Raw genomic sequence first — 14514 nt, forward strand, 5'->3', positions numbered from 1 at the left:
TCACTCTGTTACCTTGTCTCCTCCACATTCTTCATCCCCAAGACAACGCCTCCCCCTACAAGGGCTCTGGTTTCCTTCCCTGTGTGTGAAGTGTTTAGCACACCAACTTTTTAATTAGCTGTGGTTCAGCACAGAGGATGTTTGCTCAAGTTTGTTCAAGGACACTTTAATCCTCTGCCAAAAAAAAACATCTAAAGGACTTGCAATTTTGAGCATTGCTCCCCTTTTTGCTTTGAGCCACAAGTAAAGAGGCATCTCCAGAGGGGAGAAAGAGGCTCCACATAGGAAACCTGAGCCTCCCAGTCATTACAGGAAGCTCCACGTATTTGTAGGGTAACAAAGGCAAACTAAAAAGGGCCAAGGTAATTCTGATGACATTGTCACAGTGCAGAAAAGACAGAAGCCGCATTGCAGGATACAATAGATATCTCATTAGAGTATTTAAAGATTTATTGCTTCCACCATAGCTTCAAGCCTTACCAACAGTCCCGTTAAGAAAATAATTTAAAAAGCAATTTAAAAGTGATTTCTGTAATTAGCAAGAGCAATTTTACTTGTCATTGCCAAAAGAGATGCTACTATTGCACAGAAAGTATTCTACTTTAAGAACATGCCAAATAGGGCAATTCAGCATGTTAACCTACAACCCAAATTCCTGCTAGAGGATCAAGATAACTTGGTATCTTGACAAGTCTTTACTAAAGAACTGCCTCAAAACCTAAAAGGTTTAAGAAAAGTTTAAGAAGAGAATCACACTCCAGTCTGAGATCGGACACAATTTTCAAATAATCCATCTTGTACACCACGGCAAGGATTTTGAAGGACTGTTTTTCAAGAAGAACCGGAATCTTAAACTCCTCTCTTCAGGACAGGTGTGTTTCCTACACCTCAATAAGAAAATAGTATCAGCTTGGAAAAGAATACAACTGTTTCAGAATCAAGAGACTTACCAGTGAAGGGTCAAGGTAGCTGTGTGTGGCTGACCAGGTCTGTGGGCCAATTAGGCTGTACAGTGGGAAGTGCTGCTGGGGACTGTATACTGGAGGTATGTAAAAGGAAGTTGTGTAGCGCTGCTGCGTGTAGAGGTTCATATCCAGAGGTCTATATCCATTCTTTGGCAAAAATGTGTTTATAGCTATTGCCTTTGCTTTTATCCTTGCCTGCAAAGGAGATTAGATTATTTATTACAGCAGTCTTTCAGATTATATCAGGATGGTTCAAATTAGCAGCTCTCAAACTTTTACTGGACACTAATCAGTCATTGCTTTGTCCTTCGAGGACAGCAGGAACAGCTGAATGCTTCCCTGCTGCCTGATGCTGGGCTGGATATACCACTGACAGAAATGAGGAAAAGGAAAAGTGAAGTCATATGTGCTACATTTCTAAACCCACCTCCAGGTCAAACAGCTGCTGAGATTGGACCACTTAAATTTATATTAGAAACCACAGTGAGCACCACCAGAACATACACACACACCCCACCCCTAACATCATAAACCTCTATTTACCTTAATTGGCTTTCCTTGGAAAGTCTTCACTTCTTCTCTAAGGTATCTGTAAGCCTTTATAAAAAAGAAATTGTTAGATTTGTCAAATGTAATTTAAATAAAGGAAACTTAAGTTTTGACAGGCTCAGCCTAACAATAATTCCTGGAGTATCTGCTAATGTTACAGTATAGCAAACTCTCATACATCATCTGCATTTAGTAACATTTAACTTATCATTAAGTGCTTCAGTAGCACTAAAACAAGACTCTAATGGTTATGATTGAAGCATTTCATTGTGCCACCAAAAAAGTCAACACCCTCAGTACAAAAAAATCATAGCTTTAGCCAGGAAGCCAGGATATATGAAAAAGACAAAAAAAACCCCTCTTGTTATGTTTAATAGTTATTGAAGACTGGATACTACCTAAGGGAAAGCACTACTGTTTTTAAGTTGTTACACATTTGTAATTCAGTTTACAACCTGTCAATTCACCCTCATATCATCCTTATTTACTTTTACATTCTAATATGCTTCAAAAAACAGCATTACCTGCTGTGCATCAGCTTCCGATTCAAATGTGATGAACCAATTGTCATTATAGGCAAACTCACAGTTGATGAACTTAGGCAAATTATCTCCTTTGAAAAGTGCTTCAACCTCCTGGGGAAAGTGGTTTGAAAAGGAGGTGGGGAAGGATGGAGAGAAGAAAACATCAATGTAAAATGCAAAACTCTGACACTGAGAAAGAAGACAGAAAGCACTGTTGGGCTTACGAAACATAACGGAGTAGTTCAGAACACCTGCAGCAGTGTCAGCTCTCTCCAATCTCCCCAGTGGAAGGAATTAAAACTAGCACTAAGGCCATACTGCAAGAGAGGTTTAGCTGGGAGCTATTTAGGCTAGAGAAGACATTTAAACTTGGTATCAAATGCAAAAAGATGTCTATTTCTCCCCTGTCCACAAAACCATGGAGCCACATGAAAACCTGTGCATATGGTATGGGATAGGAAAATTCTGCCTTTTCAGCAGAAGCCTGCAACTAAGCTTTAACTCAAATGTCTACAGATTCATGTATTTAAAACACAGCTTATGTTACCTCAAACATGACTGGCTAGTTTCTACAGGAGAAACAGAGCCTGGATTTTTTTTTTTAAATTTATTTGCATATTTTTTTGTTTTGTAACAGATTTGAGATGAGCAGCATCAAAAGGTAAAACAACTTGGGAGGCCTTACAGCATCTTGGAATTTTGCTGCTTAAATAAAGCCTGACTGTGTTGTGCTAGAAAACATAGGCTATTAAATCTGGTTAGTTAAATCTAGATTTTCCTAGCACAACAAATTTAAATCCAATGTATAAACATTTCATGGGAGAACAACTCTTCTGAAAATAAAGACAACTCAGAACCTTTTTGTCAAACATTTAAGAGTGAACATCCAGGGGTAATATATCCAACCTGATGAACTCATGACAGAAAAAAAAAATCTATAATACTAAAAGTTAGGCAGTCTTTGAAAGGCTACATTTAATTTGGAAAGCTAGAAGTAGCCACTATTTTAAAGCTATGCACATAGCATATATCCAACTTCTCCCCCCAGCTCCTTTTAGCATTTTATGTCATGTTCCTTTTATTAAGGCCACTTACTTTTTTGTTACCAGTTTCTAAACTGAAGTACTTCTCATTTTTGTATGATGGCTATTAAGAGGAGCAACTCTTTCAGAATCTTTAGTCTTCTTTGTAAAATTAAATAGAAGAGAAACTAAAATATATACCCATCATCAAGAATCTGCACCTTCTCCTCCTTCTTGAAAATTCAAGATGGTTAAATATGACCCCATGATTTTTTGCTAGTATTTCCATCAGTCATAGTCCCTGTTTCATCAGAGTGACATTAAGTATCTTTCAAAGAATAAAGTTCTCCAGTCTTGCACTCATTCCACAAGCCAGTGGAGATCCTTAGTGACTTATTGACACCTCTCACCTCATCATTATGGAAACATTTACAAAGCTTTAACTACTTTACTTGAACAAGCTTCAAGGTGCAGCAGTGGCCTTTTCTAGTCTAAGCCTTATGTTCTTTCGTCTTTGTCTATTTATCCAAGGATCTGAGAGCACCAAGTGCATATAGGTTGGACAAAGCCCATGAAAATGATGTATCTCTACCAAAGACAGCACTATCAGTTTCCCAGCCCTCTGCGGAACTACAAGATTCTACCACAGTCTTGCTATGAGCAACACGCGTCTACCAAAAATATTTCTTATCCAAACAAAGACAATAAACTAAGTTTAAGAAGTGCTGTTAGAAACTAACAGTTTAGTAAAAAATCTGAGGTGCTTATTGAAATTTAGAAGAAATCTAACTTCCAAGTCCTAAGGGGAAAGAGTTCTTTACTGAACAAGGGAACACTTACTTCAATGGGAGTAGATTCGGGTACTTCACGTAAAATCACAATACAGCGATTCTGATTTGGCCGAACTTTTTCCCCCTTTTCATCCACTTGAACTAAAGGCAACGCTAAGAGAGAAAAGACAAGAATGCATTTTAGCTGTCAACAAACCTAGTAGCTTTGCACTCCTAAAGATGCTGTGAACATAGACTTACAATGCAGAGTCTCAAATATTTTTGAACATTAAGAAACAAGCAGACAATGTTTCTGTTCATCATTTACACGCCTGAAGAACGCTTTCTAGTCTTTTACAAAATTTGTAGCTCTGGCCAAACTAATTTTGAGCCGAGCTTTTCCATTTATAACTGCATCTCTACACACCCTGGAGAGAAGCCCTTGTAGCTTCCACTAGGTATTCATTCCCCTTTCCATCTCTGGTATGCCTGTGTCTTGTTTTGAGCAAACTCAGAAGCACAGAGTTAAGCCAAGGGGGTCTCTTGATCCACCTACTTCCCTTACCTTTACAGGGGATGAAATGTTTTTGTGCTTCCAGGAGAGAACTCCCAGCACTAGTACAGTTAGTGTCTTTATCCTCCATGGAAGCTTCCCACAGAATTCCTCCTAGCTGTGCTCTGAACAAGCTGAAGTTTGCTCTTACAAAACGTTAAACCTTAGAAACACTCAGTGTGCTCAGCACGACCCCAAACGCTACAGTTCTGTGACTGGTGCAGCCAAGGCCTGCACTGAGTGAGATGCACAAAGCAGGTTTTCTCAGTTTCTGAGCAGGGAGTCCAGCAGTGCCTCATTCCTGGTCGGCACATCTAACACTCGTATGGGGAAACAGTCCTCTGCACATTCCAGAAACTTGATGGATGACATGAGCCGCTGTATTGTTCTTCCAACAAATATCTAAACCATTGAAACCAACTGTAAGAACTGGGCTTGGCTGACCCAAAGCTCACTTTAAGTGACACAAATATTGCTCTGTTGGCCTTATTTTCTTGGTTTAGGTCAGTAGCAGATGCCAACTGTAAGATCCCCCTTGGAAACCACGCCCAGGGTCTTGGCCCACAGAGCTTCCATAGAGCTTCCATGACTGATGCAGTTGATTTCTATACACTGAAGGTTCTCTTCAACAGAGTGAGACTCCTCCATCCCCTTTTCTCCACCTGTCTTTACAGAACAGTCTAAAAATATCCATCATGATCCTCCAATCATGTGAGTTGTCCCACCACATCCCACAATTTAAAATCGTTAATTCTTATGCGCATAGATCATTATTCAATAGCTGGAATACAGAGCAGCTTTGATAAAACTAGTCCTAAAACTGTGATGATCTAATGCTTTCTAGCACTCAGGAACTTTTACTTACATCTCAGCACTTCAACAATCAAATCCATATCAGTACTGAGTTTCTTGACATGATCAAGATTTGCTACTGTCATTATTGGCACATACTGATCACTGTCCATCTGTGATATAAGGTACATGTCACTGGCAAGATTTTCTCTGTTGGGAGAAAAAAATATAGGGAAACGTCACAGATTAACTTTGTCCAATAAACTTAAGACAAAAATTCAACACATAGTAGAAGGCTGATTCCTTCAGCATTTTTGCTAATTAATGAAAATCACTGGCTTAAAGCTTGCTAAATAATTGGCTTAAATGATTCGGTTTTAATTATGAGCAGTAAAGATGATAAAAATTCACCTGATCTGTAATTGCTTATAACTACTTTCATTTCAAACCCATATATTTGCTAGTTTATACATTAGGCACAGAGGTTTCAGGTAAGTTTTAAGAGGTACAGCAACACAACGCTCTTAAATTTACGTGTTACTTTTTCCAAATTCTCATCCTTTCCACTCAGTTTTAGGTAACAACTAAGAAATGTAATAACATACATCTCAAGCAGTTAGTCATCCACCAGTTTGGTACATTTATGTAAATACATACCTAGATAAACAGAATTCCAGTGTCTTTTTCAGTAATTCTCGTAAATCTTCCTGACCTTCTGGCTGCAACTGTTCGTTTCCACCTAATAATTAAAATACTTCAAATTAAAAAGTAGCTCTGCTATATTACACAATATCTATTTTAAACAAGCCATCATGTCTGTTACTGACTACATAAGTAGTAACCAATTTTCAAATTCAGTAGATGTTCATTATGTGTTAGTTACCAATCCCTGAAATTTCATGGCAACTCTTTTTGTTTAAGACAGAAAAGAGAAACCATGTCTGACTTCACTTGTTAACCTCTGTTCTCCAAATACATAAAAATCTGAAGCACTTTCAGAACAGCTACAAGCGCATCTCAAAGTAAATACTGAAGTGATTTGGCTCGTAGATCTGTGCTCCATTCTCAGGAAAGTAACTAGTAATTTCTAGCTGACAAAACCCTGACTAATGCAATGCAAGGGAAAAATGCAATGGAGGAACTTCTGGTCTCACTCTAAATTACCAACACATTAACTCAGAAAAGGTTTTCAAAAATATAGTTATGGAATATGAGCAGATATCCAATCTACTAACAACAGATATGTAATCATTTTACAATCTTTTGGTTAAGAAGGCAAAATTAATTTCTTTCTAATATATGGAAGTTTAAAAATTATCAAATGGAAAACAAGAACTTCATGTTCCTTTTAGCTTAGACACAATATACCAATGTCAGTAGAGAGTAAACTCATTGTGATAGTGGGAGAAGTGTTTAAAGAGTAGAAGTTTTGTGTGGCCTTTAGAGCTTTATAAAACATTTAGTAGCACATTGTTCATGTAAATATATATGCATGTAAATGTAAATTAGCTTTTTAGAAGTATTTCACATCAACTATTGTCCTCTATACCCTTCCCTTCACTAACTTTTATTCAGCTCTCCTTAGCCTTTCTTCTTCCTAAAGCAACTTCTAATTTTCTCCCACCATGCTGTCCTCCACATGTTCTACTCTGAAGAAAAGAACACCAACACCTGAGAAATACACGCATCATGTTCTAACCATATTTCCTTTTATAAGCATTTTTAAAACTAATTACTAAAAAATCAAAGATCAGATTTCAGACTTGGGACCATGTGTCATTATTCCCCAAGTGGAACAGACTCAATCTGCAGTTCAGCTCTTTACAACACTATTGAACTCGTATTAAAAGTTAACTATTTTGGGCACATAAAGGACACACTGACAAGTTCCATCATTAATCTGAAGAATGCTGTTCCCTTTTAGAATGTGAGGCACCATTAATACAATTTCCTGTTCGCCAGCTAGTTATTTAATATTCCCCAATAGTACCCTTAAGTAAAAGTGTTAATGAGAACTTTCAGTTTTTAAATATAAGCAAAGATGATGCCACAACAATGTCTGATTTTCTGATTTCAGTTGCCTTGATTTGCAGCTATTATGGATGCTATACAGATAATTTTAAATACAAAATCAGCTAACCACAATGAATAGACCTGTTGTGAATCTCGATAAACAGCCAGCACATTTTCCTCTCCTTCCCATCCCTCATCTCAGTTCAAATAGTAATCCTACTTGCATCTTGGAGGCCTTTTCTCCCATTCAATGAAATATAGCCAGGGTGAATCTCTATGCTAGTTTCCAGAAGCTTCTTAAAACATACCATCTGGTATAGACTACAGCTACTAACAGTAGCACTGAAGAGAAATTCTGGAAGTTGATTAAGTAAGAATGTGAAGAAGTTAATACTAAAATGTTGCTTATTTCAGCATTTCAAGTACAAAACGGGTCTTTCCCTACATTAACATTACTACTTGAGACAAAAACTGCACGTGAATCTCACCTCAGTACCTGACCCAGCTAGAAACATGCATTTGTTTGATTCTGTGCAGCACCTTCTAAGATTTAAACCAGGAGGAGACTGGCCTCTAAACACATCCAAATTTGACTGCAAAAGAGACAGGAATTGCTAGGGCCTGTTTAAAGAATGCATATATTGAATGAGGCATTGGTATAGTTTGGGGGGCTTTTTTTGTTTTTCAGATGCTCACTGATGTTCAACTCAAAATATGTGTTTAGTTTGTTTTTAAACTAAGTCCAAGCACATCCTTATCTTTCTCTTACCTGTCTGGGTGGTTTCATGCATAGACTCATAGTCGGAATGATCGAGAGCCAAAGGGTTCATATCCGCCTGCTCGGAGCCCGGAACGGCCGCGCTCGGCTCCGGCAGCTCTGTCAGCACCGCGTTCTGATGCTTTTTGTCGCCATCGCCATTGGCATCCAGTCCTGCAGCACACGTCACAGACACACTCAAAAGTGCTCTTTCTAATCACAGAACTGCCAGAGTTAAAACTACATCTGAAATAAAAGTGATTACCTACTTGCTTTACATTTTTTAACAGAAAATTAAAATTGAGACAGTGCTGCACTGAATTTTAACTCCTGCTTGAACAACAGCCAGAAACTCTTATTCATACCTTCTGTACAGGAATCTGGAGGCTGGTCAGGTATTTCTTCCCACGTTTTGCTCACGCTACCATCAGTGGCACCACTTGCTTCCAAGTGTAACATATGATTTCCCCACACCTTTGCATTGGGGTTTAATTCAGAAACCTTGGCTGACTCCTGCAAAAAGAAATTGATTATGCATTTTGGGGATGCACAGCAGGCATCTAGTGCACAGATACATTCAGTTTCAAGTAAAAGTATCAGACATACAACTCAAGATTTTACTATCATGTTTTTTCACACCTGAATATATTAACTGAATTCCCATAATCATTTCAGGTACAAACACAACTGAATTGTAGTGCACAGTATTTCATTTCCCTGATTAAGAACCACCAGAAAATGTTATCCAAGCAGAGCAAATGAAACAAACATTTCATTCTGCCTTTGACAAACTAACTCAGCCTGTTCTTGACCTAGACTTCAGGCAGTTCTCTAATATACATGTCTACTTGATATTGATTATATTGCTATTGTATCTGTTTCTACAAAATAATACTAAAAAGAAATCAAGAAAATACAAAACTACAGGGATTTTTCTGAAATTATATAACCATGTAACAGTTTTAATGAAACGTTCTGGAAAACTGAAAGCAGTAAGATGCACATGACAATTTCTGTTATTTTAGAGGAGGAACAGAGCATTAGGACAAAAAGGATGAATAACCACATCCAGTTAAATCATCTCAAGATAACCTCTTTTAAACTGGATTGGAAATAGACACATTTAATGATTACATATGGTTATATACAGCCATCATATAAATGGTCACATCTGTGCTTAAGAGTGATGGATCTCTGCAGTGCAAACATCTACTACAATACTTTACAGTAATATGAGACTTGTTTTGCTTATGTTTGAGCAAAATGCATTGAATTATTCCACACAAAACATATGTTGAGTGTTTTAATGTAATTACACTGGGAAAGAATATTGCTCATGATAAGACACACACTAAAAAAGCTTATTAAAAATTTGCTTTCTAAATTAATAGATGCTAGGAACATTACACTGTGTAAAGACAGGCACTCCAAAACCCCACAAAGCTTTAAATATTCTTAAACACATGCATTCAAATACTTATCACAGTACATAGAAAATATATCCAGAAAATAAAAAACCTTAAAATTTTTTCTTAAACACATCTCTTGAATGACAGAGAAGACTTAACAAAAAGCAGAAGTGTTTGACATAACTACTTGCATAGTAAGATTCAAAGATGACAGCAAGATCCATCAGTTTCCATTAATATAAGACATTCCCCCAGGAGACAGCAAACAGCCTCGAGCACAATCCACTGCCCACACTGCAATGCTGGGCAAGGTCAGAGCAGCTGTTCCAACACAGCCAGGGGGTGAGGGGAACAATTTCAGGGAAGCTCAGCAGGGAAGGAAAAGGAGCAGCAGCTGCTACAGGTTGACTTCTGCAGAGTGGGTAAGGCTGGAGGGGACCACTGGAGGTCATCCAGTCCAACCTCCCCACCTGAGCAGGGTCCACAGAGCAGCTCAGGATTGTGTCCAGACAGCTTCACTTGTTTCTTAACCCAGCTAGCCAAGATCCATCCTAGGTCCTTCCTCTTACTTTGGCAGACACTGTTCTCTACAGCACTATTCACCTCCAGAAGTGAGGAAGAGATTTCCTAATTGCTACCAAACAAGATCTTCAGGAAATCTACAAATATTTCTTCCTGTACAAAGCTGAAGAGCATTAAGAATGGTTTGTAGGAAGCTTCCTTTCTGCACACTGTTTATTTTAAGTTCAGCTGGAACTGAGAACCTGAAATCAAGTTACTTTGTGTGAGAGTTTAGTCATTAGCAAAGTAAACAGAACAAAAAAATCAATATTCAGCAAAATTTTTGACTTCTGCATTCTGTACAGCATTTGGTTTTTCAAAGGAAAGGGAGTCATCAGGTTCAGGACAAAATAACATCTATTTAACTAATGAAACCACAGTTTGACTTGGCTTAGTCAAACTTCTAGTTTCAGCTTTTAGAGCAAATCACTTCTGCAGAATACTTACAAGTTCGTCTTTATTGTGCCATCCCCACGTACCAGCATGTTCCGGTGCTAGCAGCTGATATGGGTATGTTTCCACTGCATATGAAGCACTTGTTAAATTTTCAGGTTCATTTTGGAAGTTTTCATTAACTATACACAGTCTGTCGTTCTTCATGGTATCATTAGGAGCCGCATTATTCCATAAAAAGCCCACTAGATATTCACCATTACCAGAAGGAACGGTGTCAGAAAGCAGCTGATTTGTCCAATCAGCATTGCCAGTCTGAAGATTGATGAAATGTGACCACATTTCAACGTGGGGATTTTGTCTCTCCAGGTCATAGGACTGCTTCTGGTCACTTGATCCATCTTCCATCAGACCTAACACGCACTGCTCTCTGCCTTGCTGAAATCCTGCTGCACCAGGAGAGGCACCGGGTATTTCATAAGAAGGAGTAGCAGCGTATTTGTCTACCTGCTTTGGGTCAACACAAACTCCAAGCTCTTTGTTTGAGAAAATCTTGTGATCTGGCTGCATCTGTTCCCAGCTTGTGGTCAAGTCATTCATCTGAGTATTTAATATGTAACTGGTGTTTTTCAGTTCAATAGTCTTGGCTTGCAACTGCTCCAAATTCCCCCTGGTAAAAGGTTCTAGATTCTCAGCTGATAAACCAAAATCAGTGAGGTTCTCCTCTGCATGGCTGCTGACATACTGGTTTACTTCACCTTCCTGAAGATTACATTCATTTACATCACACATATTTTTATCATGAGTTTCTGATCTTTCTTCAGTAAAAGGCGGAACAGAAGTTTGAGTGTTCCCAACTTCTGGCTCTGGACTGGCACAGTAACACAACTCAGGCTCTTCTGCTGGTTTATCATGCTCATGACAACATGCATTTTGACACAATACAGGCAAAACATTATGGTCTTTATTTAAGAGTTTACTGGCATCTTCCAGATTTTTAGCGGCACCTTTTAATTTTACACTCCTGTCCACATAACTGTCCGTGGCTGCAGGTACAGTGGAGTCTGAGGGAGTATTCTGACTGGCAGCCAAGCCTTTACTGCAATTGAAGATGCCTTTATCACAATCAGCAATGTTACCATCCAGGTTCTGGTTTACATTTTCTGCCTTGTTATCAATGGACTCATTTAGTTGACCTTCAAATTTTGTCTGTTTTACAGATTCTACTACATGCCCAGCTATTTTGGCTGACTCAGTCTCTGCACTCCATTGATTTTCCACTGTGTGGAAGGAACATACATCCTGTTGTTCATCTTGTCTGCTGTTCATATCTATTTTATTCATATGCTCACATTCCACAGACACAGAAGAGACACTGGTTTTGTTATCTGAATTTGAGTATTTGCATACTTTGTCTTTATTTTGTGGTAACTCTTGTGAAACCTGACACTCTAGGCTGTTTTCCTTTAGGAACATTTCACCTCTGCTTGCATTATGTGCATGAGGTTCCACAGTGCCATCACTTATCCCTGATCCAGTTCTGCTCAAGTTACCAGCTTCCTCAAACAAGTCACCTTTTAGTTCAGTGGCACTCACACAGGTATCTTCCTCCATGCCACTGTGAATTGCAGCTTCAGATGATGTCTTGATTTCAGTGCAACCCTTAATGTGAGTTTGAAAATCAGAACCTTCCTCCAAGTTTAGCTGTGTTTCAGTCATGTTCAAAGCCTCACAGCTATGAGAAACTGTACCAGTGCATTTCTCTCCCTCTTTTAAGGATTCTTCAAAACTGCTGCGATGTTCACTAGAGTCTGGTGAAAATGTTTGGCTATCACCATATGTTCTGTCAAGTGTTTTCTTTTCCACATTTGAGTTTACTTCACTTTCTGGCTCTAGAAAGCAGACTTCTTCATCAAGTCTGTCTACACTATCCATTTCATGTAACTCCAATGACAATTTAACGTTATCCCCTATGTTGTCTACCACCTGTTTAGTATTTATTTGCTCTGCGACACTTGAGGAATGCCTAGTTAGTGGCACAACTAGTGCTACAACATCAGAATGATTACTTCCTTCGGTTTTCCCTGAATTTGACAGTCCAGTGTTTAACAATACCTTGGAAATACAATCACTGTTTTTCACCTTTTCTGAATCAGGGCTGTATTGGTCCTCTTCAGCAGCATCCACAGGCTTTACAGAATCACAAGCTGTATGCAGTGATTCATTCCAACTGGCAGCACAACCCATGGTATATACCTCCTCTTGCTGATTCTCAGGGATGATTTCACCAGGCACTTTTGCTTTTAAGACATCTGTTACTGTACTGTCAGTATTTAACCTATGCACCTGACACCTATCAGTCAGTAAGTTATCAAAAGAACACTGGATGTCTAGGCTACAATATTCCTTTGTATCCTTTTTCTCCAGGTTTGAGCTATCCTCCTTTTTATACTCAAACAGTTCTTTCTGTGAATTAAACTCAGCTTCCACTTGTGCCAATTGTTTCATTGGAAATTCCTTCCCCTTGTCTAGAGGTCGTGCCATGGTGCACATTCCTTCATCAGTAACAGCTGAGTTATCTACGTCTGCTGCAGTCTCTTCATGCACAGTAGCTGGCACCTCTTCATCCCCTTTCAGATCTTCGGCATCTACAACACAAATGCTGTAAAACTCCTTGTCTTTCACATTTTGACTGTTGTCTACATCAAGACAGGAAAATGTTGGAGACATCTCTCTATATGAACTCGAAACTTTCTGTAAGCTGTCACTCTTGCTGTCTTCAACATTTACTGTTGTTTCATTTTGCCTTGAATGGTCACATGTAACTGCATAATCCTCCAGAGAATTTCTATTTAAGGAAATTTCACTCTGTAAGCCTTTGTCTACGATATCTGGTACGTGTGAATTAGAAATATGATCAAACAAGCAATGCTCTTGTGAAGCTACATTCTCATTATTAATAGTGCTATTATTTTCTATATTGTTCACATGCTGACCATTACTATTAAGTTTTTTAGGTGCTCTGTTTTTAATAACCTTATCTTTCTTTTCTTCACTTGTCTGCAGATTTCCATACGTACCAGAGACTTTCAAGAGGTGACTAAAGGAATTAAAGAAGCTAAAAGGTCTGCCATACGTCCTCCTAGGGCTCACATGGGGAGTATTCCCCATGCTGTTATATGACGAATACTTTCCTTTTCTACCCCAAAAACCAGATTTAGAATCTGACACTGCACAATCATCACTACAAACACGTTCAATGCCGACTGTCACAGCTGCCCCATTAACTGTCCTTCCCACTGTATGCAGATCCTGGCTTTCCACAGTTCCAAAAATTGAAGATAAAGTTTTACTTATCCTTGACTTTGGTGCTTCCTCTTCCACAGATTTTTGTAACAAGCTGGTTTTCTCCTCACTTGTGCTGTTACTCAATTCCTTACTGAAGCAGCAGCCCATGTTTAATAAGTAGTGTCAGGGGGTCTTCTCATGGCAAATCACCTTCCTCTTTACACAAACTTTCTATGGCTACTGAGAAGACAAGCCAACACCCAACTGCTAAAAATAGCACACTTTAAAACCATGCAGGGGTTCACATGTCATTGCCACTCAAAGTCCAAAGCCCAGTTGCTGAGCAATGTTTCAGTATTTCATCGTGTACACTGTAATATTCAAGCCAAATACTCCTTCCAATAAGATTACAGTCTGTTTAGGAGTATTACTGAGTCTCATGAACTTCTATTGTTTAATTTTCTAAAAAGTTTTGTCCATCCGAATCATTAAAATATTTAAACAACATCTTTCACAATGCCCACGTGTGCCAGAAACTACTTGTTTTTATATTTAATACAACTCCCACCTTCTATACAAGGACAAATGCATTCTGGCTTTACATGTTTAAATCTGACGTGTAGATCAAACACTTTTTGGACCATTTTCTCCTTCTCCTCCCTTCCCCCAGAGCTGAACCTACACCACAATTACTTCTTTAGGAAAAACAGGCTAAAGATAGATAAGACCTCATGTATTCCATTGAGCAGTCATTGTACGTTATCAGAAGCTAATTCTGTTCCAAGCCTTTTTTTAAAATTTGTTATCGGCATGAAAAAAAAAAAAATGAATACATAATTCCTAAGTGACTTACAGCACTGAAGAGGGCTTCAAGATCATTTACCCACCTCATGGTACTGTGACAGGATTAATTATACT

General features: G+C 38.6%; 1 protein-coding gene across 4 annotated transcripts in view; it reads right to left on the bottom strand.

Moving 5' to 3' along the window:
• LARP4B (La ribonucleoprotein 4B) overlaps positions 1-14514 on the bottom strand; it is a 55840-nt gene that overhangs the window by 16660 nt on the left and 24666 nt on the right. For 2 of the 4 annotated variants that reach the window (XM_072925330.1, XM_072925329.1), the window contains exons 3-10: positions 8311-8458; positions 7958-8119; positions 5833-5914; positions 5249-5385; positions 3901-4004; positions 2039-2149; positions 1509-1562; positions 951-1160 (exon numbers count right to left, since the gene is read on the bottom strand). In XM_072925330.1, coding sequence (XP_072781431.1) covers positions 951-1160; positions 1509-1562; positions 2039-2149; positions 3901-4004; positions 5249-5385; positions 5833-5914; positions 7958-8119; positions 8311-8458 — 1008 coding nt within the window. Of the gene's footprint in view, positions 1-950; positions 1161-1508; positions 1563-2038; positions 2150-3900; positions 4005-5248; positions 5386-5832; positions 5915-7957; positions 8120-8310; positions 8459-10362; positions 14220-14514 lie in introns of those variants that run through there. The other 2 variants (XM_030264298.4, XM_072925328.1) reach the window with 2 other exon arrangements.

This window comes from Taeniopygia guttata, chromosome 2 (genome assembly GCF_048771995.1).
Source record: "Taeniopygia guttata chromosome 2, bTaeGut7.mat, whole genome shotgun sequence".
NCBI lineage: Eukaryota > Metazoa > Chordata > Aves > Passeriformes > Estrildidae > Taeniopygia > Taeniopygia guttata.